Source organism: Gallus gallus, chromosome 9, assembly GCF_016699485.2.
Source record: "Gallus gallus isolate bGalGal1 chromosome 9, bGalGal1.mat.broiler.GRCg7b, whole genome shotgun sequence".
In the NCBI taxonomy this organism is placed as follows: domain Eukaryota; kingdom Metazoa; phylum Chordata; class Aves; order Galliformes; family Phasianidae; genus Gallus; species Gallus gallus.
The window spans coordinates 1,022,427-1,049,671 of record NC_052540.1 but is presented as its reverse complement, the minus strand read 5'-3'; the positions used below and the strand labels follow the sequence as shown (position 1 = coordinate 1,049,671).

Here is a 27,245-nt window from a genome sequence, read left to right as displayed (position 1 = left end):
CACAGGAATGGTTTGGAGCTTGGGTTAGTCCTCGAGCTAAGTGCTCAAACTCTGCTTTTCTCTTGAGACAGCCAGGATCACCAGCAGAACTTCAGCAAGTGTATAACAAGGTGTTATACTGAAAATGATTATTGATGGTTTACTCTTAGCTTTTGTAGAAGTATTTGTGTCTTCCCTGAGTTTGGAACTAAACGTTCCAACTCTAGTGCTTCTTGTAGCTGAAGTGCATAGCTTCAGGCCAGCTGCTGCTGAGTTATGTAGCGTCCCCCAACTTCCTTCCTCTTCCCTACTTGCTAAATTCCCATGATGAAGTTTAGGATGCACATAGTTTCTACAGTAGCTTCAAGTTGACATGAAATTTTGTCTAAAACAGCATTGCTTCTCATAATATTCACTGCAAATGTCAGACTCTCCTTAGTGATGTGTTTAGCACAGGTTAAGTGTAACAGACAAAGGTTTGCCCAAAGCCTGCCGGTGGAGAAGCGGGGGATTGTGACAGCTTGGTGATTCAAGTGAGTAATCATTTTAAATAATTAAGTATTTTAACAAGCATTTATGTACGTGTTTAAAGAGCAACAACAACAGTGGAGCTACTGTAGGATCGGCGCACTGTGAATTTGTATTGCTTACTAGAAGTTTAACCTCAGGCACCAGCTGTTAGCACGTTCCTCATTTTGTATATGTGTGTTTTCTGACTGAGCAGCAGTTGGAGAGTTACTTTTGAGATTGAGATTGTCGTTGGGAGGCTCCAAATCCCATGGCGTTGTAATCAGGTTTGTGATGCTGTTGATCCTTTTGGAAGCTGCTGGCTCACGCTGTGAGCAGGCTCCAGAGGCACCAGTTCCATTTGTTCAGAGGGTATCATTGGGATCTTTGAATGAGAAAGCTCACACTCCTCTGGGGGGTGTTTCTGGTTTTGTTTTTGCCACAAAAGGCCCGTGCTGCCCAGCAGGTTTGTCCTATTCCCAGACACAGCACTGTACATCTGTGGAAAATGCTGACCGATGATGTACAAAATAATTGAGTTTTTCATCTTCCAAGTTAGCACTTTTTCTTCCCTTGGAGGGCTCTCAGTTCTATTCCCGGACACCGTTCTGCTCTGTTATACTCACCCCTTTTCTGTATGGAATTACGCACTAATTGCCACGCAGAGCTAGAGATGCACCTTGTCTGATGGCTTAAGGCAGCAGGCACTCGTTAGATGCCACGTAAGCTCTTTCAGATCCAGTGGCTGATGTCAGACACTTGAGAGGAAGGTGCCAGAAAACAAGCAGTAGAAAACTGTCAGACGGTTTTGGGGCTGCTGTGAGCTGGTTATGTTACAAAGGATAAGATTTTTTTTCTCATAATTGCTGTTCATTCTTTTAATATTTCCTGTACACCTATTCTTATGATGGTTAAATGTAAATACCATTCTAAATAAATGCTTTCTGTCAATGACAAGCAAGTGTGTTGCTGCTTTCAAAGTAGGCTAGCTAATTTTTGAACAGAGAACATCTTGTTCCAGCTACCTTGCAAATAAAATAACCAGCAACGAAAAAGATATTCCAGCTTTTGCAATTTGAAGAAGTCCTCTCCATTCTCTGATGAGTACCTGCAAAGGGATAATAGGTGATGTGAGTGTTTGTAGCCATGTCTGCCTAGGTGCAAAGTAGAATCCAGTCTGCTTTTCCCTTAATGGTACAACTCCTTGCCCGGCTTTGTCCACACTACCATAGTTATTGAATAAGTGATGCTGAAGAGTTTTAACCCTTTGTAGGTTCCCCTCTCATGCTCTGTCCTATTTCCCCTGTTGCTTCTCATAGGCCATCTGATTTCTTCCTATCTAAGATTAGTAATGACTTTTCTATTAGAAATAATGACTGTTGTACTGCAGTGACCATTATACTGCATTTCCAAGCATCACCAAATAGATGAACTTTGTGACAGAGATGCACTTAGTGATAAGCTTAGCTTTTTTGCCTAAGTGCATGGATAGTGGTAAGCTAGAACATCTGCACACTGATTAAACACAGGGAAAATGTTACATTTTTGCATATTAAAATGTCTTGCTGTTAATAATCTACATATAACTTACCTATGTCTTATGATTACGAATTGTGAAACGTGTATACTTGATGGTTGTCATCTCATTCTCTCTTCTAAGAGAACATCAAGCAGCTCCTTGTGCTACAGATGCTGTTTCCCTTACTTCCAGCGCTGTTGTCCAACCTGCTGTCAAGCTTTTTTTTTGCTATTTTACAACATAAACAGGAAATAACCTGTAAATGTGATAATACTCAAAGAAGACCAATCATTTGAAAAGGAAATGTGTTTCCACAATGATTGCAGATTCTGCCATGAGTGTATTCAAAGATTTAAGGAAAGAAAAAAAAAAACCAACACCTTTTACCAAAATTTAAAATAGATATTTTCAGTTGTGTCATCGTTGCTTCTGTTCAAAACAAAGTATTTCAGTTTTGGAAGTTGCTCAGCATCCATTTTAAATGCAGAGAGGAATTCAAACGTTGGCTGTAACGTGTGAGTTGTCCCATTATATGAAGGCTGAACCCTGCATGACCCAGTTCCCACATATACCAGCATGCAGACGTTTCCCCCCTCCGTATTAATCCTTACGTAAGACATTCTCACTGAATTTCAACAGATACAAAGAGTTCAGATTCCTTCATGCCATTATTAGTAATTACACTTCACAGAAGGTTCTTATCATTACTTGCTGCAGTGCATTTGCCACTATGAGAGCACATAACTGACATTATGCAGTTGTAGGTTTTTGCAGCATTCAGACTGCTCACTGAGTGGTGCAAGTCCTGTTGGGACTGGCACATACAAACCTCAGTCTCATTTACTGAAACTCATTTGGGGGGCTGTTTGGCTTCTTGCATTTCAGTCTTTCTTCCTGTTCAGAAGAACTGAGAAAACTTGTTTACCCACATCTACCTCCTTAGTGGTTAATGATTGGTTTGGTGTATTCTTAACCTTCTGATTCCACAGCTGATAACAGGATTTGTTTGTTCGTTTGTTTGCTTTTGGAAGCAACTTTTTTTTCTGTAAAGAATGAAGCATTGATAATAAAGCAGTAAGGATGGGCTCTGTAACCAAGGCTTAAGTATGTCCCATTCAGCTGCTGTTCTAGAGAAATGTCAATATAGGAGAGGTTCCTTGTAGGTGTAGATTATAACTCGATCAGTCTCCCCAGGTACCCTACTTAATAACCTAACAAAGAGCTAGAGAACGGCTCCGTAGCAAATTAAGGGTTAGAAGACTTGACTTGGGGAGATATAGATCTGAAAGTATGGTGGGAGGCACTGGTAAAGATTGAAAGGAGCTTTGCCTTTGATTTCTTATTCATCAGCCTCCCACAGTTTGCTAAAAGGAACAAACATGCTGTGCATCTCTAAATAGAGAGTTTCTGCTGTGTTCATGCTTGGAGTGGAGAGTGGAAGTCAGTCTTGCTCATAGGACAGCTTTCAGGAGGTGTATGGTTCTTGTGATGTGATAGTGTTCTTTGTTCTAAGTTAATGGAATTAAAATACCCTTACTGCCAACCTGGTCAGTGTTGTGTAAGCAGCACATTGAATACAATGAGTATTCTCATTTCTGGTAGATAAGAGGCACTCAGCTCATAGATGAGGTTTGCATGGAAGCAGGGAATTGTTAGGTTAGTGGATAGCTGCCAGAGGTAGTTTTAAAAAAGCCTTCTATAAGAGCAGAACAGGCAAAATAATCCAATTTGTCAGCAGTCCGGAACCAACCAACAAAAGCTAAGGGAATTATATAGAAAACAGATCCTCTTTCCATTAACAGGGCTGTTCCCAGTTGTCTTGGCCTTGCAGGTCATCTTCCATTTTGCTTGTGGGGGTGGCGGTGAGGCTTCATGGCTCTATTTTGAATGCCTTGGAAATAGCCTCTTGCAAAGGACCTGCTCTTCCAAGAGGTATTGTGTTCTGTCAGGGCTGTGGATTACAGGGAAGGGATCATTCTTGTGGAATGATGAAAAGCCTTCAGGTCTGACCAATTCAAGGATACACAACACTATTCAATCCCCCCTTCCCCCAACTTCTATAACTGTCTTGTTCTAAAGGGGAGAGAAACAGCATTGTTGCTGTTTGTGCTCATTGTCTGTGCTCATTCTTCAACAGATCCAGTTACAGAGATCTATTTGTTTTTGAATGTGGGTGTACAAGAAGGTGATCTAAAGGAGTATCACCTCACTATGTGTATAAGCCTCCCAAAAATTGCTGAGGATTTAGAAATCCTAAAATATTCATAACATCAATTGATGTGCCTTCAAAATAGGGCTCATTTCCAGGGGAAAGGCTGTAATGGAAAATGTTCGGCCACAGCATGATGTTACATGATACACATGATGTATCTGTACACACCAAATACTTTACAGGCTGTGATAGAAGGACTGCAATCCAAACTTGATTTTTTTATACTATCTTTAATATTCACGAAGTTATGTATATAGGAATCAAGTTGAGAGGAAAAATAAGATCTTAAATTTATATCTACTTCTTCATACTTGCAGCACGCTGGGTTTGATCGAGCACTATTGCCCACAGTCCTGTTACATACAGCCTGTTATTCTTTCCACCCTCCAGAATTGCTGATCGGTGTCTTTAAAGAACAGGATAAGTTGTCTACAAGTATTAACAATCAGCACTTTAATTAATTAACACTCTGTTCAGAAATCCCTCATGCTTATGCAAAAAAACTAGAGAAATACTTCTTTCATATCTGAATGTCTGTGCCCTGGGGATAATATGCAGTAACTGCCAAACCTGGTTTCTGAGAGGCAAACCAGTCCTGTGCTGCACCATCAGGGTTGCTCCCTACGGGAGTGTTTGCAGGATGGGTGGTTAGACCACTCTGTTTCAGACCCTGACACTGAACTCGAGCTGGGTTGCCCAGTCTGGGCCTTTTTTCCCTTGCAATACCCTTTTGTGTTGGTTTAACTCACGTTTGTTTGATCTTCGAAGAATCAGGCCTTGCACAGGGTGAGCCTTTATCCAAATTGAGATGGCCTTCTGCCAGCATCTCATTTACTGGCTGCAGGCTTACCAGCCAGGCAGCAGCCCTTTGTCTCTAAGCTCTCTTCCATTACGAAGTCTCTTTATTTCAGGAGCAGCAAGGACGAAGTAATTCCAGTCCATGTGGTTAGGTACTTTAGGTTTCTGCTGTTTGTATTGTTTGGGTTTTTTTGTTTTCTACTAATGACGTTATTTGAGTGTTCTAGTCTGAATATGTTTTCCTATAGTTCATCCAGTTACAACTGTAATGGAGCACTTCCATTGTTGCCCTTGAATTCCAATCTGCTGTCTTTTCCTGTGAGGATGCAAGATAACAGGTACCTACAGAATGCTGTCAGTTGAAAGTCTGCAAACATGAGTTTGCTCCTCGCTACTGAGGGCTAGTATTCTATTCCTACTGGCAGAGTTGCTCCTCCCAGATAAACACTCAGAAGCAAGACCTGCTCAGCATTCAGTTTCTTCTTCTGGTTGAGAGGTGGACTCCAGCAGAGCAAATCCAGACACACGGTGCCTTTTAGTTCTTCTTGCATCAGAAGAACAAGAGAAAGAGGAAACAATACATCCCGGAGTACCCTTCTGTTGGTAGGAAAGAGCAGTGTCTGCATGGTCTTTGCAGCCTGAGGACTCTGTTCTTCCTTGAGACCATGCATATTGTGTGGCAGTTCTGCCTGCTGTGACTGGGGGAGGAGAGTTGGGTACTTTCATCCGTGCTGTCATCCAACCACTCCTCAAGGTTGATATCCTTATGTTCAACTACAGTTGTGTTCTTTTCTCTTTGGGTCAAGAGTCTCTTCCCTGCCTGTCTTGCTGTAGAGGATGGAAGGGAGGAGGTTGCACTCATTTGATGGAGGGAGTGCTTTGTATCTTTAAATTTTGCTTTTACTTTATGATGGAAGCGTAATGCTCCAAATTTGATTCTTCTGTCCCCTCAGGAAAATTTCAACTCATATATTTTTCTTATCGAATTTGAGACCGATATCAAGCAGCGTTTTGTCGCTCCAGGTTCCATATTGCACCTTGAAGGAAAGCAGTACAGTAGGAACTGTCTGATAGGAACCATTTGTCTTTGATGCAGAACGCTGCCATTCTTCTATACTGTGTTATAACTAGTGCCTCTGTGTTCCTTTCTCATCTCGCTTTTTGCTGTAGCTAGCACGTGCTGTCTCATTTTCTGACATTGACTACTATGTTAATGTTGGCTTTCCATTGGTGTTGGCTGGCATGGAGAGATACTGGAGAAGGAAATCTCCATTCATTATTTCATCTCTAAATCCCTTTAATTCGTCTCTAGCGGGAATGAGTGTTTCTTCTTTAAATCATCAGAGCAGTCAGTTTAAAATGAAATCACAGCATCGTATCTTAGAATGATAGAATGGCTTGGGTTGGAAGGGACCTCAGGGATCCTCAGTATTGTGAAGGTTTTTCTCTCCTTACTCTGAGCTGTTAGAAAAACCCGATAACAGATTTTACGTCTTCGAAGATTTCTTTTCATCGTATGCTATTTTAGTTTTCAGATCCGCTATTTAAATTCTTGTTTTCTGACAGAACAACAGAAGAGTAGTGTGGATGGGATGGGAACATAGGTGCATTTGCTTTTTGTTCCTGCAGTACTTGAGAGACAGTGAAATGTCACAGTGTTCCCATAGAAATGCTGCTTTATGCTGTGTGTTACTGTAGGATCAAAGCCTAAAAAAGTACCATCAGAGCCACCTTAGAGAGCTTTTATATTGCAGTGAGCTTCATTTTTGAGCTGTAATCTGAAGAGAAGACATTCTTGATGATTAGTACTACTTAAATACCTTTGGGGAGTTTAATTTAGTTTGATTTTGTTTCGTGATCTGCATTGTGTGATGTTATTTAGTTTTACATCACAGTTATAAGAGGCGTACCCTTCAGTTTTCAGTGCTTTCTCAATTTGATTGGAATTTCTAAATGAACAACTTCTACGTCATTAACAGGACATGGAGCAGATGTGAAATGTGTTGACTGGCATCCAACAAAGGGCTTAGTTGTATCAGGAAGTAAAGACAGCCAGCAGCCGATCAAGTTCTGGGATCCAAAAACTGGCCAGAGCCTTGCCACGCTGTAAGTCCATGCCCACAGCCTTTGCTTTGCTCAAATATAAGCTGACTTCATGTTTGTCTCTTTTTAGCTTATTACCTCATGTCTTTCCAGCCATATGCAATTACTTCAAATAGAAAGCTAATGCTTTGTCTGTGCCAGAAAATCTACAAATTAGGTGAAGTCTGAACTTTGAAAATGGTGACTTTAATCACAGAATCACCAAGGTTGGAAAAGACCTCCAAGATCATCCAGTCCAATCACCCATCTACTACCAATATTTCCCACTAAACCACGTCCCTTAGCACCACGTCTAAATGTTTCTTGAACATCTTCGGGACAGTGTTTCAACCACCTCCCTGAGCAGCCCATTCCAGTGCCTGATCACTCTTTCAGAGAATAAATGTTTCCTAACATCCAGCCTGAACCTCCCCTGGTTCCGAAGTACAAATAACAACATCCAGGCATACGGCACAGAAAGGTCTGCTATCCTGGTTTAGTAGCCTGAACTGTTTTGTTGTTGTCCTAAGTATTTGGAACGGGTCAATAATCATGTTTGATTTGTCTGGGAAATTGATATCTGGACAAACAACAATTTTCTTTCTGCGCCCGCAGACATGCTCATAAAAACACAGTGATGGAGGTGAAGCTGAATCTGAATGGCAACTGGCTGCTAACAGCTTCTCGTGACCATCTCTGTAAGCTCTTTGACATTCGTAATCTGAAAGAGGAACTTCAGGTCTTCAGGGGTCATAAGAAAGAGGCCACAGGTTAGTTGTTGTTTGATATTGCAATGTTTTCTTCATACGTTTGGATTAAAAATGAACGTTTTTGAGATCCTGATTTACATGAGATAGGAATTCTAGTATCACACTTCCTGATTGTCGGTTATTTTGTATTTCAGCCGTGGCCTGGCATCCGGTTCATGAAGGGCTGTTTGCCAGTGGAGGGTCTGATGGCTCTTTGTTATTCTGGCATGTTGGGTACGTGGCATTTTCACCAGCACGTTGGAAAGACGTTGGTCAGATGCTCAAGCTGTTACTTTAAACACACAATACACTTTCCAGCTTTGAATGCATGTTTATGTTTATAGTTCTACTCTATCACTGAGGATTTCTGTGAATAGGCTGCATTTCTAAATGAATTTATCCTTTAAAAATAAATTTTTAAAGGATAAATTGCTGGTACAGAGTGTAGTCTTTTGTTGAGGGGTGATGAGTGATTGAAGCTGCTGGTTTCTTAGAGCTTCTCATGATGTGCTGTAATTATTTTGCTTTTAAATGAATAGTTTAAAAATTTCCTATGCAATTGAATTCCTGCTTAAGTACAACTGTGTATGGTGAATTCGTGCAATAGAAAAGTAACTGGGACTTATTTTTACTGAAGAAGGGGACAGAGGAACAGGAACAACTAAATAGCAGAAGTTTTATATTGTATCTGAATCAGATATTCCTCTCTGTGATAACTGTTTTTTTAATGCATCAGGGTTGAGAAGGAGGTTGGTGGAATGGAAATGGCCCATGAAGGAATGATCTGGAGTCTGGCGTGGCATCCCCTCGGACACATTCTCTGTTCAGGCTCAAATGATCACACCAGGTATTTCCAAATATTTAAAGGAGGAGTCTGAGGGAATGTGTGTATGTTCTGAATCGAAAAGGGTGCTTGGCATCAGTGAACAAAGAGCAGTTCTGATACACAACCAATGGGCAAAGCAGAGAGACAAACTTGTGTGGGAAGACCCTGATGTTTTACATGAGAAGTTAGGGTGATATTTAACCTCCTACCCTTCATTTAAGGAAGCTTTAAGAAACGCTGACCTTTCAGGTTTGTATGAGATTTGAAAGCTGAGGAACTTAATAGTAAATATTCTTTCAGTGAAGAAATATTCCAATCTGCACAGTTTTTGTCCTCCGATCATCTGCTGATAATGTCTCTTAGTGCATTACAAGCACAGTTTGTGCTTTGAGACTTTGCAGTGGGGCGTGCTGTAATGGAGTATCTACAAGTGGGGAGAATTTTTGTGTGTAGATGTGTATATGAACAAGGTTAGTTCTATGTGAAGGATGTATTTGAAGGGAGCATATAAACAGGAAGGGGACCGGCTGTTTACGAGGGTGGATAGTGATAGGAGAAGGGGGAATGGTTTTAAACTGGGACAAGGGAAATTTAGGTTGGATATTAGGAGGAAGTTTTTCACCCAGAGGGTGGTGACGCACTGAACAGGTTGCCCAAGGAGGCTGTGGATGCCCCATCCCTGCAGGCATTCAAGGCCAGGCTGGATGTGGCTCTGGGCAGCCTGGTCTGCTGGTTGGCGACCCTGCACATAGCAGGGGGTTGGAACTGGATGGTCATTGTGGTCCTTCTCAACCCAGGCCACTCTGTGATTCTATTTAAACAGAGTGGGAAGTCCTTAGAACTGTCTGGATGTCGGTGGTACCAGTGCACTGTATATACTTTATGCTTTGAAGCATTTTCTGAATAGTAACCGTACAGTTAATATAGGATAGTAGTAGTTTTTCATTTGAACCTCACACCTAACGTTCAGATTCGCTGCTGAACTTGATTAGTAGGAGTTGAACCCTTATATAACCAAGTTAGCATGCTAAAATGTAGATAAATAAGTTGTTAGATTAAAAGGAGGTAATATTCATGACCTTCTGTTGAGATCATATAACTTCCCTTCGACAGTAAGTTTTGGACTCGAAATCGGCCTGGAGATAAGATGCGAGATCGTTACAACTTGAATCTGCTGCCTGGGATGTCAGAGGATGGTGTGGAATATGGTAAGGCAGTTTTCTAGAACATGGGGATAAGAGGTTTGGGCATTAGGAGCAAGCTTTGGGCTTTCAGCTGGTGTTAGAATGTGCTTCTGGGTAAGACACTGAAACAGTATGTAGCGTTGGTGACCGCCTAGATAAAGATTTTTTTTGCATGAATGATCTTATTCTCCAAGCAGTTCCAACAATGAGTCTTCTTTTTTTCCACAGCTCCAGGAGGTAAGAGCTGCTCGGTCCATCACAGAAAGGAGGTTGGGCTCTCCTTCGGGCAATGTCTCTGGTTTACTTTTCTTCCTGGAAACTTCATGTGACTTCAAGACTTTCCACTGTCCTGAACTACAGCAGGAAATCTTTTCAAATTATTCAATTCAACTCAAATGTTAAAGCTTAACTCTCCCTCTTGAGGATTTTTCTTGTTAAGTTTAAGCTGCTCAGGGTTGCCCAGCTCTACAGCACACCTCAGCAACCTTTTTTTTTTTCCTTCAAGGGTTGCATCTTTATAAACAAACAAAAATCTGTTTGTTTTCTTATAACAAAAATGGGAATGGATATGAAATTTTCTGAAATGTGACTTTCCTCACAAGGATGTCATTTCTGGCCTTTTCGGGGTGTTTTTATGAATCTGAATGGGCAGTTCTTCTAATGTCTTTCAACTCATATGTAAGTTTAAAAAGTGACCCAGCATTTGGGAGTGCCGATGGTAAAAGCACATGAGAATCCAAAAGAACAAAATGATCATGCAAAGCAAAAATTCTCCAAGTATAAATATTTATTGTTTGCATCCAGATGATTTGGAACCCAACAGCCTAGCAGTTATCCCTGGGATGGGAATACCTGAACAGTTGAAAATAGCCATGGAGCAAGAGCAGATGGGTAAGTAGTTGCTATAAGGAGGCATTTTTCTGAGCCATCCAGATACCGTGCAGCTTATTGTCCATTCCTGTCATATAATTGGGTAGCACCACTGTTTTCTCAGGTTCTTGACTGCATATTTCACATGTAAAGAAGAAAGAGCTGAGAAACCTCAAGGTTTATTTTGTTAAATGAACTGTAAGGAAGGTAACAGAATTACTTTGTAAACCTGTATCGCACTGACTGTTTGTCTTCCCTGCTGTTAAAGGGAAAGATGAGTCCAATGACATTGAAATGACCATCCCAGGACTAGACTGGGGAATGGAGGAAGTAATGCAAAAGGACCAAAAGAAAGTGCCACAGAAAAAAGTGCCCTATGCAAAACCAATACCAGCACAGTTTCAGCAGGTAAGCTGATAAAGCTGATAAACAGTGAACACCAGAAAAACTTGTTCTGTTGGATTTCCAACATCATGTCCAACATCACTGCAAAATAACTTGCCACAGTAGTTAAATTACCATTTATGCATTAGATACCGTGGTTAAATCCCTTATATCCCATACACATACCTTGAAACTAGGATGCTACAACACCTGGATGTTCTGTGCAACCTAGTTTTTAGCTTCTGATTATCCATGTTAAAATTAAAGAATATCGTGAGTTGGAAGGGACCCATAAAGATCGTCTCCTGGATCCACAGAGGACCACTCAAAAATCAGACCATATGTCTGAGAGCATTCTCCAGATGCTTCTTGTACTCCAGCAAGCCAAGGGACGTCAACCACTTTTCATACATCCTCCCATCCAGACCATTCACCATCTTTGTAGCCCTCCTTTGGACACTCTTTAATAGTTTTATGCCCCTTTTGTACTGTGGTGCCCAAACCTGCACACAGTATTCAAGGTGAGACCATGCAGAGCAGAGCAGGACAATCCCCTCCCTCTCTATTCATCATTCCAGCATATCTTGTCCCAGTGCAGTGATTTAGTACACATGTGGTGCTCTTTAGAATTAATTTTAGGTTTATTATTCTTTATAGGCATGGATGCAGAATAAAGTTCCTTTGCCTCCCCCACCTGAGCCATTGATTGATAGGAAGGAAGATATTAAGCTGGAGGAGAAAAAGAAGACGCAGGCAGAGATTGAACAGGAAATGGCAGCACTTCAGTACACAAACCCACAACTCCTGGAGGTATGCGTGTAAAGCCAGTTGCTGGAGCTTGGCACTGAAATGTGTAGCTTGCTTTTGCAGTACAGCTCTCACCTTTTCTCAAAAAATGTAGTTTAACAAGAATAAGACTCAATGCATGAAGACAGCTGCACTGAGGTCTCCACATTTCAGTTGGTTAGACCCACTTATTTGTATGCATAGTTGTGTTTCTGTTGAAACACAAGTTTCTGTTTTTCTGTTGAGAAAAGTACTAAATCTTTTCAAACTCCTAAGAATGAGATAGTTGCTTCTGGTTTTCAAGTTGTTTCATATTTTTCTGTGTTTAGTTGATTTGCTGGGTTTCTCTTATTTATTTTCTTTTATTTTTTTACAGCAACTGAAGATTGAGAGACTTGCACAAAAACAAGCTGAGCAAGTGCAGCCGCCTCCAGGAGGCTCTCTTCACGGACCCCAGCCTTTTCCAGGGCAAGGCCCAATGTCACAGATGCCTCAAGGGTTTCAGCAGCCCCTTCCACCTCAGCAGATACCAATGAATATGCCTCAGATGGGACCTCCTGGTCCACAAGGACAGTTCAGACCTCCAGGACCCCAAGGACAAATGGGACCTCAGGGTCCTCCATTACACCAAGGAGGTGGAGGTCCGCAAGGCTTCATGGGACCACAAGGACCTCCGGGCCCCCATGGACCTCAAGGAATGCCACGGCCTCAGGATTTACATGGACATCAAGGAATGCAAAGGCATCCTGGCCCTCATGGTCCAATGGGGCCTCCAGGCCCACAGGGTAATGCTGGTCCGCAAGGGCACTTAGGACCACAGGGCCTACCTGGGTCTCAGACTCATTTGGGGCCGCAAGGTCCACCTGGCCCGCAAGGTAACTTGGGACCTCAGGGTCAAGGAATGCAAGGGCCACCTGGTCCCCGAGGGATGCAAGGACCTCTTCCTCACGGCATGCAAGGAGCTCCAGGATCTCAAGGGATGCAAGGTCCTATCTCCCAAGGGCCTTTGATGGGACTTAATCCAAGAGGGATGCAGGGTCCACCGGGGCCCCGAGATAACCAGGGACCTACTCCACAAGGGATGATGATGGGTCATCCACAAGAGATGAGAGGTCCTCATATGCAAAGTGGTTTACTAGGACATGGGCCCCAGGAGATGAGGGGCCTACAGGGACCCCCGCCTCAAGGCGCAATGTTAGGACCGCCGCAAGAAATGCGTGGGCCACAAGGCCAGCAGGGACCTCCGCAGGGCTCTATGGTAGGGCCACAAGGAAACATGCAAGGACCTCAAGGACAGCCAAACCCTTCGAGGGGGCCACATCCTTCCCAGGGCCCTCTGCCTTTCCAGCAGCAGAAAACGCCTCTGTTGGGTGATGGGCCTCGTCCCCCATTTAATCAGGTATGTGTCGGTCTGTATAACAAGAAGAATGTTAGAAAATGTAGGAACGGTAATGTTGTGCTGTACAAATGCCAAGCAAGAGCTGAGTATGGAGGTGAGGCTCAAAACAGAAGCTTCAGGGAAAACTAAATGATGACAAAGTTACATAGCTTAGAAAAAGCAGAGGTAACTGTAGGAATGGGATTATTGAGAGTACAGATACACAAATCAGTATCTGCTAAGAAAGTATGAAACTGAAGAGAAACTCCAGGTTTGTTTGTTTGTTTTTAGCTTGAGGATACTGAACTGTCTTAAACATGAAGTTTCCTGGAGAGTCGATAAGCTCAAAGAAAAGTTGAATTTAAGCCAACAGAATATAAAAAATATGTATGAATTAAAGGAAATCATTGTTGACTCTCAGTTGTCCCAGATTTATCCAAACTGAGGGGTGAGTTTACCACAGATACTGACATACCTGGAATATCAGCTTAGGTCTGTTTGAGCTTTCCAGGAGAACAGCTGTCCTACTTCCTGCATAGCAATAGGAATTGGTTAGCCACCTTTATACCTTCTGAGCCACCAGTTTAGAGCCTGTGCTCCCAGACTTGTTACTGCACCATGTGCTGAGCAGCACTGGAGAGAACACGGAGCAAGCAGGCTGGGTAGGACCAGCCTGGGTCTGGAGCTGGGGCACCAAGTTCCAGCAGGGTTCACCAGCTAAGCAAAATACTTATGCTCAGCTCACCTGGAATATCAGAGATTGTTGTTTCTGAAGACACTGATTACTTTTGCAGGGATTAAGGCTGGTTCAGCACCAAGCTGTCAAGTGCAACTTGCTCTTCAGAACCTTTAGCAGCAGGTTTGTTCCAGCTGCTGATCTGCCACAGATAATGGAAAGCTCACCACGTTTATTACTCCTTACAAGTTCCTGTTGTTATGATGTTAATTTTGTACTTAAGATGTCATGTTTGTCTTTGGCTTTAAGGTGAATTTTGAAGGGAATGTATTGGAAAAAAATCTACAATTTTGAGAAACATGTTATTATTTTTAAACAAAATTAGCTCTTGTACTGAATGGTTTCTAGGTTTAGACAGTTTTGGATGTACTTGATGTGGAGGCCACTATCAGTCACAGTAACGTGTGGTGACTTTGAACTAAATCTCAGTGGCTGTGTTTAAGATTGAGGCAGAGCAGCCTACAAATCGTGTATTGGTGTTGTTTTCTTTTCTTACAAGTCAGCAATAACTTCCTGCAGAGGTCTGTATATGTGACCTTATTGCTGAGATTTCAGAAACGTCAGAATTAAGAGGACAAGAATTGGCTCCACAACCATTGCTCATCTCGTTTCTACCAACATCGTATTTTTGCAGGAGATAGCGCTGTTACCTGCATCCACCACACGCCCATCTCTTCCCAAGTGGGAGAGCTGTAAATTTATTTACAACACCTAATCTTTTGGGTAGGCGTGCTGCATTTCATCTCATTTCTTGGTATGAGTGCTTCAGACCAAGTCTCTTTCCATGTAGAGGCAAACTCTTGGAGCTTGTAGTGGCTCAGACAGAATGGGTTGGTACGAAGAATTCTTCCCTTCCAGCTGCAGTGAAAACAGATGGCAGCTGTAAGGTGACTGTGCCCTTTGCAGGTGGGCCACAGCACAGCTCTGCCCACCTCCATCTGTGGGATGCACAGGGCTGCCTGCAGTTCTCAGCGCAGTGCCTCCTCCTGTGCTCTGCAGTTCGCTTTGTCTGCTAGGAGCTCATTTGGGCCCATGGTGTATTTTGAAATGAAAGGCTTATAAAAATGCATGATGATGGCTCTGTCTTCCTAACCTGTCGAAGCATAATTTGTTTGGAAATAGAGGGTTTTGGCAAACACTGATAGACCTCATGAGGCGGGCACTAAGAGCTGCTGCTCTGGTTGAACAGCAGTGACATAAACTTAAGAAGTTCAACAGTTTACTGTAAGCAATCTTGCATTAAATACATGAGAAGTGGTGGAACTCCAGCAAGGCTTTGGTCAGAAGGATGGTGACAGCTTTGTCCTTCCTGGACAGGGAACTATTCTCCTGACTCAGCTCACCATTCAGCCACTTGGAGAGGTTTGTGTGCTTTTTTATCTTGTAACAAGCATTGGAACCAGGCCTTCTATTTTGCTTTTATTTTCCCCAAAATCATTACAAAAATATGCAATGCAAAGGTGATGTTTGTAGTACATATTTATGTGTATTTTTGTGGTTATTACCTCTGTTGCAGTTTAATATAAAAGTATAATTTAAAAGCAGTATTTTAAGATGCAGCAGGAAAAAACTGTGCAAATGAACTCTCAGTGCTGCTCTTCAACCCTCCCTCTAAAATAATTAATAATAAAAAATAAGTCTTTCACAGAAGTAGGTACTGAATATGAAAAAACCCACATAATCATAGCAGGCATGGGGTAACTCGGTACCTGCTGCAATCCCTCCAGGGCATAGGCATCAGCACCCGGTGCTTTTCCAACAGTGGATGCAGTTCTCTCACCTTCTTTAACAGGCAGAGAAAGTAGGAGCTTTATCATCTTTTGGTTGGATAAAAGATTAGTCCTAAGTTTTCCAGACAGTTCTGTATGATCCTCAGGAAAGAAAAGCATCACTGATGTGAATGTAAAAAAAAGTCAGGCTGAAACCAATTGAAAGTCAGCTGTTGCTGTCATGAGGTCTGTAAAGATACACTGATTGTTTAAGCAAAGGAATTTGGTTTGCTGCCTTACAAAAGGCTCAGAAGCAAGAATACTCATGCATGCTAATTAACATGGCTTTTCTTATCGTACGCTAACAGGATGGACAGAACCCAGGTCCTCCACCACTGATACCAGGACTGGGGCAGCAGGGAGGACAAGGTCGTCTCGGCCCTCACAACCAAGGACCTGGCCTTAATAAAGGTAATTAAATGCATTGTCTGTTCTTCTGCAAGTAGTTCTCCAAAAAGATGCTGTTCCAGTGCAGAGCCTCTAGATAGAAAAGGCTACAGCACAACGCAGGGTCCGGATTGAGAGGGAAGCTACAGTAGACTTGGGCTGGAATACAGAAGAAAAGCTTTTCCCCCAGAATTTCTTAATGTGAAATGTATGGTGTATGCTTTGTAGAACTGTAGAAACTAAAACATCCTAGAGCATTTTTAGGAAAAAATTACAGAAATCTGCTATGATTTTTTCCCTCAAGGTGACTCCCGTGGTCCACCAAACCACCACATGGGCCCTCTCTCAGATAGAAGGCACGACCAGAACAGTGGTGGCCCTGATCATGGGCCCGAGAGAGGGTTGTTTCGAGGTGGCCAGGAGTGGGGTGATGGTAGAGACAGCAGGGGCATGCCAGATAGACGAGGACCTCACCCAGATTTCCATGATGACTTTGATCGACCAGATGACTTCCGTGACGACTTCCATCCAGACAAGAGATTTGGCCATCGATTACGGGAATTTGAGGGGAGAGGAGGCCCACCATTGCAAGATGAGAAATGGAGACGAGGTGGACCTGGGCCTCCCTTTCCTCCCGATCACAGGGAATTTGAAGGCGGGGGTTCAAATCGTGGCCCTCCTGGTGCTTGGGAAGGACGGAGACCTTCAGATGATAGATATCCACGGGATCCTGAGGACGCACGGTTCCGAGGAAGACGAGATGAGAGGTAAGAATAAATTGATTTGTTCTTCTTGGGAAAAGGGTGAATGGAGGGAAATCTTTCTTCCTGGTTTCCTTGTCATTAAGGAGTCTATCTGTTTCAGATTTATAAACTGGAAACCAATAAGGAAATGAAAACTCTAATATACCTGAGTATAGAGTCCATAAAATCATTCAGTAATAGAAGAAAACCTGAAAAATGGTCATTGTACACAGCAGCTTCCGTGTCTGTAAACAGTAAGTAAAGAGAAGGGAGGAAATTTGTAGAGAAGATCCAGTGACACAGGACGAAGATTTGAGATCGTTTTGGTGAAAATTGAGAGGAAACTCGAAGGTTAAAATGACAAACTTTTGAATACTAGAAGTGGAATTTGAGACTGTCTCCAGTCACAAACTACAAGATGACTGTGGAGACTGTAGAATGAGATGTGAGATACTTGTGAGGAGCAGGAACAGTGATCCTACTATCAAATGTAAGGGGCAGAGCTGCAGCCTGTTGGACTGTTGAGACTATTTTCTCATGTTTTTGCTTGTAGGAATTTTATTTCTCTTCCTGACTTATTTCTTAATGCCAAGCAAAGAACTCAAAAATAATCTAGTTGATAGCAATGTCCTCATCATTGCTCACAATTTCCAAATCATCACAAAGGGATGACTTTGCTTCTAGTTATTCATGTAAATATGGAGGAATTGCTCAAAGTTGGCAAGACGACCTGTCACTTGAAATCGCTCCAGATTTACGCTAGTTTAACCAAGTTAAATTTGGCCTCCAAGGTCTAAACCTCTCACTGACCACCAACTCCATATGTATAAAAATGTGTGCTTGTACAAATATATTGTGGTCTCCACATAATGTGAATTTTGTGTGTTTTAGTTGCCTTTTAATCATTTTCTTACATTCCTTTTACTTTGCATCTATACAGCTCTTCTTTTAGCTATTTTCTACCTAGCTCTGTAAAGATGTACCTTCCTTTTGTGTGAAGAGTATGAAAAGAAATGAACAAAAAGAAGGTAACAAAGCCGTTTAAAAAAAAGAAATAGAGAGAATCCAAGCAGAGTAGTCTGCCTTACATAACTCTGGAAGACGTAGCAGACAGTGATTTTTAGAAGCTCAGTAGAGATTTTCAGATCTTATATTGGAAATGTTTAGGGACTGGGGAATATTTTATTCTTATCCTGACTTTACAGAGGTTTCAGGAGGGAAGTCCAGGCATCTTAGGAGCTGGGAATCTGACTTCTGAGCTAACGAGGGTCTGTCACAGTGCAAGTGTTTGTACAGACTGGTTAGCTGAAGAATCATCACGGGGCTCTAAAAGGCTTATTGTGCTTGCACACTTAGTGATTTCCTCTGAGTGAAGGTGAATTGGATGCCATGCAGATGCTGAAGTGAGCCTAAGAATCCCGACTACTCATTTAGCTGACTTGGTTTGGAATTTAGATTGCAATTGGTTTGATCAAACGTGAGAGGGAAATGTGTGTATGTGTGTTTCTCTCTAATTTCCCATCCTTTTCATCCCTGTCCTGTTCTCATTCTACCTGTGTGTATCAACACGATGCTTCTACTGCAGAGACCTGCCTCTTCCTGCTGCTAATCTGCACAGTGTGTAGTTCTGTACGTTGAGGTCCTAGGCCTCAAGGAAGAAGATGAGAGCAGTCAAACAGGAACTGAGCCCTATGCGAGGCAGGGTTTTACATGTGACTGATGAGAAAAAGTGAAAAAGGATATACATAACCCAATATCAGGAGCCGTGGCTATATCAGGCATAGGTATGATAGATTTCAAAGCTAAACTTTGTCCGTAAGGTTGCCTGGAAACACAGAGAGAGGTCCTCCTCCTGGTAGCCATAGGATCTTGTGTTGCGAATCTTGGTAATTTACAAGCTAAGCAGAATCTCACCAAGTCAGTATTAAAATGGGAGACCCTCTAAGGAATATATCTAGAGGACTGTGCTGTCTCAAGGCTAAACAACATTGCGATGTGGTTATTTGAACCATTTGTACCTGAAACTGTTGAGTTTGTTTTCGCAAATCACCCAGGTTAATGTGAAATGGTTCATTGTCCATATGCAGCACTCCCTCCATCCACTGTTGTACCTATACAGGCACAGCAGCCTCCTCTCTGTACTGTGTTTGTTTTCTGGGAGGTGGAGACAGACCTATTGTTTTTAATTTAAAAAAAAAAAATGTAAAAGTTTAAAAAATATTGTATTGTGTTATGACTACTGTTAAAATATTTAAATTTGTAATTAAAAGGTTAATGTTGTTAAAATTCTAAATAAAAGTATCTAAAGTTTTGCTTGTAATAGGATGCACTGTGTCGTTAATGAGCTGGGGAAGGGGATGCTGCACAAAGCCAAGGCTCGGAGCATTGCGGCGGCCACAGTTTGCCCAGTGTGGAAGTGGGAGAAAAGGGGAGGCGGGGGGCATCAGTGTGCACGGGCAAAGACAGAGCTCCACGTTGTCAGTGCTGTCACCGAGGGTGGGCAGGAGCAGGGGAAGCGCACGGTGAGGATCCCGAAGCAGTGTGCCTGCACCACCTAACGTCCCCTTGTGCTCGCACAGAAATTGCCCGGGCCGGGCTCTAAGCAGAGACAGTCGTAGCAGCGGATGTTAGTGCATGCTCATGGAGCTGCAGTGATGCACGGGACATATATGGGCTTTGACAAGCACTCCGAGTTGGTGCTGTAAGAAACAGAACCGCTAGCATTTGTGCAGCCATCTACAGGCTTACCTGGAATGGCACTGACAGCTAAGACAGAAGCATTCTTCCCTCTGAAGATCTGTGTTAAGACCCCAGCATGATGCTGGAGGAGCTGTACTCAGTTCAGATGAGATGCACAAGCCAATCGCATCCAGTTACTGAAGATGCCATGGTGCTGACTAGGAGTAGAAATTACTGACGTGAGGGGCATTGCCACATTTTGCAAAACAGAGCTCTCCGTTTACTGCAGGTGGATAAGCTGCTGTTGAGGTTGTAGAAAGCCACTGTGCACACTGCTCTGCAGTCGTCATCCCTGCTGAGCCAAGTACAGCCTCAATGGAGGGAATGAGTAAGAGAATGTTCTAGCGACAGACTCCAAAATCCATAGGAATGTGATGCTGGAATGTTTCACTATTGCCTTGACTCTCACTGCTTTTATTTTTCCTGCTTCATTTGTAATCCCTTAAAGCAAGAGCACTGCAGCTAAGGGAAATTCACTTGTCCTTCTCCTTACCTTGCCTTATATCTATCTCACTGTTTTTATTTTTTCTTTTTTGTTAAATGAATGCGAATATACTTGACAGTATTTTTTTGTATGGAAAAAAAATCAGCACAACAGAAGGAAATGAGGGAAAAGTATGCAAACAGATAAACAAAGTGCTCAGAGACAGCGAGCGCTTTTCCACCCACAAATCCTATTCTAATCATTGTATGTGCTGTAGCGTTATGTGAAACGGTTCAGAAAACAGCTCAATAATCAACTGTCTCAAGTTTATCAATGCAAATCTTATCTAAAGGTGTGCCGTGTTCTTTCTCGTAGCTTCAGAAGAGGAGGACCCTCGAGACACGAGGGCCGGGGACCCAGGGGGAGAGATGGCTTTCCTGGTCCTGAAGATTTTGGGCCAGATGACACTTTTGACTCCCCAGATGAAAACTTGAGAGGAAGGGACCATGGTGCTCGGGGCCGAGGTCGTGGTGCAATTAGAGGTGAGGGGAACGTTCTTCCACAGTGAGATACGAGGAGAAGGTAGAAAGGGCTTTTCTTGGGCAAACAGCAACGGTTTCACAAACGCAATGTCTCTTCTCACTCCTCTCCCTGCATCTCGTGCTGCTCAGGAGGCCGGAAGGGTCTGCTTCCTACCCCCGATGAGATTCCACGCTTTGAAGGTGGGCGGAAGCCAGAATCCTGGGATGGAAACAGAGAACCAGGTAAAGAAATCGCTGAGGTCTGCTCTGGATAGCAAACTTCTCAAACGTAACTGCTTGAAAATGAATAAGGTCGCTGCTTTTCCCTGTGCTTCATGTGCTCACTGTCAGTCTTTCATCACCAGGGATGCAACATGTAGTTCTTTGGACTTGCAAATGTAGAAAGAAATAAACTGCCTGGAACGTAACTGGCTCTAAACGCTGCAGTCTTACAGAATAACAAATGATTGTGCCCTTAACACCTTGATTTTAAGGTGAGATCTTATATGCAGTCCAGAGCAGCACGTTGGTGTCCCCTGCTGATGAATGAAGCGTGACATACAGATTTTGGAGATATCTATTAATGCCAGTAGTCATCCTTGTGTATAATTACATATAGGTTCAAAACTGAATTTTAGAATGCAAGCAAGCACAAACGACACATGAATAACAAAAGCTGAACGTGTGGTCATCTCTTGTGAAAATCCTTATGCTGAGAAGAAAGCTTAGGATCTGCCACTTCCTTCCTCTCCAACATCTTTTAAACCTGCTTTACCTTCAGCTTTCTTGCAGCTTATTCATCTAACGTTGGCTTACTTGCATATTTTGGTGGTGGGGGAAGCTTTATGTAACTTTAACTTAAAACTGTATGCCAAACTGTATGGAAAGTATATTTGTACATGACTGCTTTCTGAAAATGAGGCGTAACGATCAGACGGACATTATGTAATGATCCTCCTTTTTCTCCTCACCATCAGGTCCTCGTCCAGACCACCCTCCTCACGATGGACATTCTCCAGCTAACCGAGAACGTTCTTCTTCGCTCCAGGGCATGGACATGGCCTCACTGCCACCACGTAAACGTCCCTGGCATGATGGACCAGGGACCTCTGACCCCAGGGAAATGGATGCACCAGGTGGACCTCCAGAGGAGAGGGGAAAAGGTAGATAAGTCCCTCGTATTGAAAACCTCGTGCAACGCTGGTGTGTTTTTCAACAAAAGTCTTATCCAGCTTTAAGAATCATTGAAACTTCTGACATCCACCGACAGAGCTCTAAAACTTAATTGGTTTTAAGCCCATCGTTCACTACTTTCATTCGGTGATGGCTTGCATTTTAGTTGGTCTTTGTTGTTTCTGAATGCCACCTCTGGCTGCATCAAACTGTTGCTTCCATCCTGAGCCGGCTCTTCTCTATGCCGGAGCTCTCATCCATTCACATGTTGTCTCTGGAATGCATTCTGCATCCTTTACTGCCCTCCTTACCATGTCTATACTCGCTTCAGTTTTAACTTCTCGTTTTGTGAATGGGGTGACTAAGAATTGCACGGGCCATAGAAGATGTGGTTTAACCATTACTTTATCCGGTTCTCTTGGTTTTGTTGTATTCTGCAATAAAAGCATACAAAGAACTGCAGATAGCTGTAATGGATCAGACTGTGTACGGCTAGCACTTTTGAGGGACCTGACTTAAGTAAGTCCTCGCTGACTGTATGAGACATAATCTCCTTTAATCCCCAAGGGATTGCCTGATTACTGTCAATCTTCTGGGCTGCCATGGAGATACTGAACATGTGTAATAAAAAACAGAAGGAGGAGGCATAAAATGACAGGTCTCAACAACGTTCAGTTTGTGAATGTGAGAGAACTAGCCAAAAGGCGTGGTATGTCTGAGAAGAGGCATGGCTTAGATTTCAACATCAGTAACGTTGTGCTTCATTTGTAGGACGTGGAAATTCAGGAGCTTCCCAGAGAGCGCCAAAATCAGCACGGTCTAATTCTTTAGATGGAGACCATCATGATGGATTCCACAGGGATGAAGCTTTTGGCGGAGGCCCTGCAGGAGGCAGCAACCCTTCCAGAGGAGGAAGGAGCGGAAGCAATTGGGGAAGAGGAAATAACATGAATTCTGGTCAGTCGCGAAGAGGAGCATCCAGGGGTGGCGGAAGAGGCCGATAGAAGAGGCTTTGACTGGGTCCCACCCAGTCCCTGATGGACGGTATTTAAATGGACTGCTACTCTGTACTCAAAGAGAAAGTAACCCTGCAAGAACGCCAGCCTGGATTCTTAACTGGGATAACTGAATGTGCATTAGTTCCTAACAAGGGTCTTCTCCTAGATCAGTCAACTGCTACTAGCTGCGATACTGTAGCTAGCTTTCAGTTTTGTCTTCTCCGCCCCCATTTTCCTCACCTTCTTTTACCTACTTTGTTTTGTGAAGAGCTGGAATTTTTTTTAGTGTTGAGACATGGAGCACCTCCACAGATTTCAGTTCGATTCCAAACAGAAACTTGTTTCTATATGTACAGTTTGTCAGAAGAGTTATGTTGTTTTTTGTATGAATACAGAATGTAATTTGCGCAAAAACTAACCAAACAAAAGCGTGTGTAGTTCTTTACTCACCTACTCCTATAAAGTGCTGTTTCTTAACAAGCTTGTGTATCAGATGGAGCAACAAACTACCTCCTGAAGTCTCATCTGTGGGCAGTACTAACAGCTTATTCCTTGGTTTTGGTTTATCGTGCACAAAGAACTCTTTTGCCTGCAGTCGCAGCTGTCTATAAATAACCAGAAGTGCTGACATGAAAACTGCAGAGCACAGGAAGTCACCGCTGCTTGGTCTGCCATCCTGAAAGAGAAAAACAGGGAACACCATTTAGAAACAACTGTCATACACACAGTGCGTCTTATAACCTGCACCGCCAGCAAACTAGACAGCATAACAAGTACTGTCACTGTCACAGACACTTCTGTTCCCAACAGCATCCACTTACAGAAATCAAGGGGGAAAGGGAAGAAGTCTAGCAATTCCATTAATATGGAAGCAAATGTTTAACAGTGACTGTAGGATACCCTGCATACAGAGAGGGGTGTCCAGCAGCATCTGATATGCTGAAATGCTGAAGTGCAGACCTCAGTGGTTGCTTGCTGTCACCTTAATGTTTCTGAACATCTTTAGGGTGCTGTTCCTTGGTTTTCCCACGGAAGAGGGATGAGGTTATTTATATTAGCTGTATTTTTGCTGCTTGGCAATCACAGGTATCCAACATCCCCATAAAAAACCATTCACATCAATCATCTCGAGTCACTGGGCTACCACAGGGCTCATTAATGGCTAAAGCCTGAATGAAAAGTTTATACAGAAGTAAGTACTCAAAAGCCAGCTCTCAGGAAAGTCCTAAATTAAAACTATACAACAGACTATAAAGAAAACTATGACCACCAGGCTGTTTTTCTACCCACTGGAAATTTGTAGAATCATGAGGTGGTTTGGGTTGGAAGGGACCTTACAGCCCACCCAGTCCTACCCCCGTGCTGGGCTGGCTGCCCCCACCAGCTCAGGCTGCCCAGGGCCCTGCTGATGGCCTTGGGCACCTCCAGGCATGGGGCACCCAAACTAAGGGCAGCAGTGCCTCACTGCCCTCCTAATATCTACTCTAAATCCCCCCTCTTTTAGCTTAAAGCTGTTAGAATAGTCGCAGTCATATGGCAGTGTAGTTCTACAGCTGGCACAACTACAGCACAGCGATGCACAGCAGCTACTTTATCCGACTTCTGATACAGTCACATTTCTTTTAAAGACCGACCTGCTCTATCCTGATCTGTCTTATTTCAAAGAGATCAAAGCAGAGGGGCTTAACTGCTGCTCTCTCGGTCACAAGTAACGCTTTACAGTCTTTCATTTGTAGCCTACAAAATCGCACTAAAAATGATAGCAATTAAGGGTGCTCATTAGCCTACAGCATCCTTGTCTTATGGCTCTACTGCGACCTGAAGGGCTGGGGAGGAGCTGAGGGGCACCTTATAGGGTGCAGGTTCTCCTTTGGGGAACACAAAGGGATCCCTTTTGCTCTACCTGCAGCCATGCTGGGTGTACCTCGGGGATCTCTTTAAGTTTTAAGGAACGCTGAAGATTTAATCATTAGCGAAGGGAAAACACAGAGTTGGTATTTCTTAACACAAACCCTATGTATTTTTTTACAGGACTGAAAGCGGCTTCTTTTTAGTATTTCAAGTATCTGATTTAGAGGATGAGCTCTTAGCCCTCAATACCCTACAGCCCTCTACCAAAGCAAACTGGAGTGCACCTAGCAGCAGGGAACCCAGAGTTCTGCACCTGGACACGAGGGAAAATGCTTCTTTTTCCCCTGGTGCTTGGTCAGCCCCACTGTTGCACTTGCTAACATTCACGATGGCAGCTTTTCAAACTGAGATTTGAAATATCCCACCGCTGTGCAACACGGAAGTCATGCAGCACCGGGGCAGTCAGCAAGCTTTCAGACTGAATCCTACAGCCAGCAGGAGATACAGGGGGTCCCAATGGGAGGAACCACAGCCCTGCTGCTGAATGTGGGCGCAGCTGTTGGGTGGGAGCACCGCTCTGTCCGCTGCACGCAGAGTGGCTGTGCTGGGCCTCTCACAGCCTCTCCCTGCCCGCCATCTCTTCCAATACTGCCGCTATAAATTACACACCGTAGCTCAGAAGTTATAAAAAGGACAGAACTACTTAACGGTATTCAGGACAGCTCTGACCTACGGCTCAAGGGAAAGAAGCGACCGGTGGTTGAAGGTCTACGCTGACATTTGGTACACAAATAGCTTTATTATCAAAGCCGCCCTCGTACATGTAAGTACCCCCGTTTGACGATTCCCGCTGCATCCCTGAGCGGTGACCGAGAGGCAAACACGGCAGCGCTGGGCCGGCTCCGTCCGAGGCCCCGGGTCCGCCCTAAGGCAGAGCAGAGCAGCCCGGTCCTCAGCAATGCTTGCTGAGGGGCGCGCCGTTCCTGACAACAGGACGGCACGTCGCACAGTCCTACCGGCCGCAGCCCGCCTGCCCTGCCCGAGCACAGGCCTGCTGACCCACAGCCCCGGAGCCTGTTTCACTTACTGGATGCCAATTACAGGCGGCTTTCTGTGCACTGAGGGGCACGCGGCGCTCGCTGCGGGTCCTGGCACACAGGCGGCACCGGACGCGGGGAGCCGGGCCGGGCTCTCCGCCCCGCACTGCCGACGTCTCCGCTCCGGCGCTGGGTCGGTCCCGCGGCCCTCCGCCGGCAGACGCTCCTCCTCGGCTCCTGGCACGGCCGTGGCGGCCGCACCCCACGCGGGACGCCGCTCGGCCCGGCGCCGCGCTCGAGTTCAGAGTCGGCGCCGCTCCGGTCCGCGTTCTCGCGAGGAACCCCGGCGGGGCGCTCCTCCGTTACATCACACGGGCAGCACGGCCCCAGGGCGCAGCGCGGCTCCCAGTAGCCCTCCGAGGCGCCGGACGCCGGCGGCCCCTCCGGGCAGCGCGCCCAGCAGCGCGGCGGCGGCGGTCCCCAACTGCGCGGCGGCGCCCAGCGCGGTCAGCGCGGTGCTGCGCAGCCCCAGCGCGGCGTACAGCGTGCCGCCCAGCGCCAAGGCGTACAGCAGCGAGACGCGGCTCGGCTCCCGCAGCAGGCGGGACGGGCCCCGCAGCAGCGCGGCGGCGAGCAGCGCGCACAGCGAGCCCAGCGACCAGAGCAGCGCGAACTTGCGGGCGCGGAGCAGAAGCAGCGGCGCGTACAGCGCGGCCAGCCCGAAGCACAGGGCGGCCAGCAGAAGGCACAGCGCGGCGCCCGCCAGCCGCTGCCACAGCGACAGCCCCGGCAGCCACGGGTCCGCCTCGGCCGCCCACGGCCAGCGCCAGCCCGGCCTCGGGAAGGCGCTCGGCCACGGTCCCGCGCCGCCCTCCGCCGGCTCGTCTTGCGGGCCGCGGGCGGGCGGCCGGGCGGGGGCGGGGGTGGCGGCCTTGGACTGGGCGAGGTACTCGTGCAGCTGCCGGCCCAGGTCCGCCATGGCGAGGCCGGAACCGCACGCGGGCGCTACACCGCCATCTTGCCGCGAGCTACATCCGGGTCGGCGGGCGCGGCCGGGGCACCGCGCCTGCGCAGTGCGGCCTACGGGGGCGGGGCGGAGCTCCTCTGCGCTGTTGGCGGAGCGCTGAGGATCCGCCCTGAGCTCCGCTTAAAACGCGTGGCTGTAGAGGAGGGGCAGCCTGCCAGCGGGCGTCACGGCGGGCGGAGCGGCTCGGTGCCCGCCGTCAGCAGCTGCAGCAGGCGGGCTGAACGCGCTGCCGTGTTTCTATGGCAGTGGGGGAGAGGCGGTGCTCAGTCGCCGCTATGAGCTGTGCGTTTCCTGCGCTCATCGCTGCCTGTCCTGCTAAAGCGTGCCCCCACCGTTTGGTCTCCGTCGGCGTTCAGCGAGCATCAATGAGTGTCACTGCGTGCCACTGTTCCCGCACAGAGGAATTCAGTCCCGGCCCTTCGCTCCATCCGCACTTCCACATCAGCCGCCATTTGTCAGAGCGCCCCGTCCGCCCCCCGGCCGCAGCACGTAGCGGGATACGGGCAGACGGGCAGGCTCAGCCCTGCTGCCGCCCCGCCGGCATCCGCCTCTGACAGCGGGCCGGC

General features: G+C 45.3%; 2 protein-coding genes across 8 annotated transcripts in view; one reads left to right on the top strand and one right to left on the bottom strand.

The window, feature by feature from the left end:
- Window positions 1-23,182, top strand: part of WDR33 (WD repeat domain 33) — a 61,581-nt gene extending 38,399 nt beyond the window's left edge. For 3 of the 5 annotated variants that reach the window (XM_015277188.4, XM_046898680.1, XM_015277189.4), the window contains exons 8-23: window positions 6,995-7,121; window positions 7,713-7,867; window positions 8,002-8,080; window positions 8,583-8,693; window positions 9,786-9,880; window positions 10,085-10,093; window positions 10,661-10,747; window positions 10,995-11,134; window positions 11,768-11,920; window positions 12,273-13,295; window positions 16,088-16,190; window positions 16,471-16,933; window positions 20,448-20,614; window positions 20,744-20,836; window positions 21,571-21,756; window positions 22,538-23,182. In XM_015277188.4, coding sequence (XP_015132674.1) covers window positions 6,995-7,121; window positions 7,713-7,867; window positions 8,002-8,080; window positions 8,583-8,693; window positions 9,786-9,880; window positions 10,085-10,093; window positions 10,661-10,747; window positions 10,995-11,134; window positions 11,768-11,920; window positions 12,273-13,295; window positions 16,088-16,190; window positions 16,471-16,933; window positions 20,448-20,614; window positions 20,744-20,836; window positions 21,571-21,756; window positions 22,538-22,770 — 3,224 coding nt within the window. In that variant the 3' untranslated portion in view covers window positions 22,771-23,182. Of the gene's footprint in view, window positions 1-6,994; window positions 7,122-7,712; window positions 7,868-8,001; window positions 8,081-8,582; window positions 8,694-9,785; window positions 9,881-10,084; window positions 10,094-10,660; window positions 10,748-10,994; window positions 11,135-11,767; window positions 11,921-12,272; window positions 13,296-16,087; window positions 16,191-16,470; window positions 16,934-17,030; window positions 19,233-20,447; window positions 20,615-20,743; window positions 20,837-21,570; window positions 21,757-22,537 lie in introns of those variants that run through there. The other 2 variants (XM_015277191.4, XM_040706005.2) reach the window with 2 other exon arrangements.
- On the bottom strand, window positions 20,378-26,684 carry SFT2D3 (SFT2 domain containing 3). Of its 3 annotated transcripts, XM_040706021.2 has the most exons (4): window positions 25,703-26,684; window positions 23,215-23,440; window positions 21,565-22,200; window positions 20,378-20,813 (listed from the first exon to the last, which is right to left on the bottom strand). In XM_040706021.2, the coding sequence occupies exon 1, from the start codon at window positions 26,629-26,631 to the stop codon at window positions 26,020-26,022; it is 612 nt and encodes a 203-aa protein (XP_040561955.1). In that variant the 5' UTR covers window positions 26,632-26,684; the 3' UTR covers window positions 20,378-20,813; window positions 21,565-22,200; window positions 23,215-23,440; window positions 25,703-26,019. The 3 variants fall into 3 exon arrangements, with proteins under 3 accessions (XP_040561955.1, XP_015132680.2, XP_015132681.2); XM_015277194.4 differs by lacking the exon at window positions 21,565-22,200; XM_015277195.4 differs by lacking the exons at window positions 20,378-20,813; window positions 21,565-22,200; window positions 23,215-23,440 and adding an exon at window positions 25,395-25,540.
- Window positions 26,685-27,245: the final 561 nt, after the last annotated feature.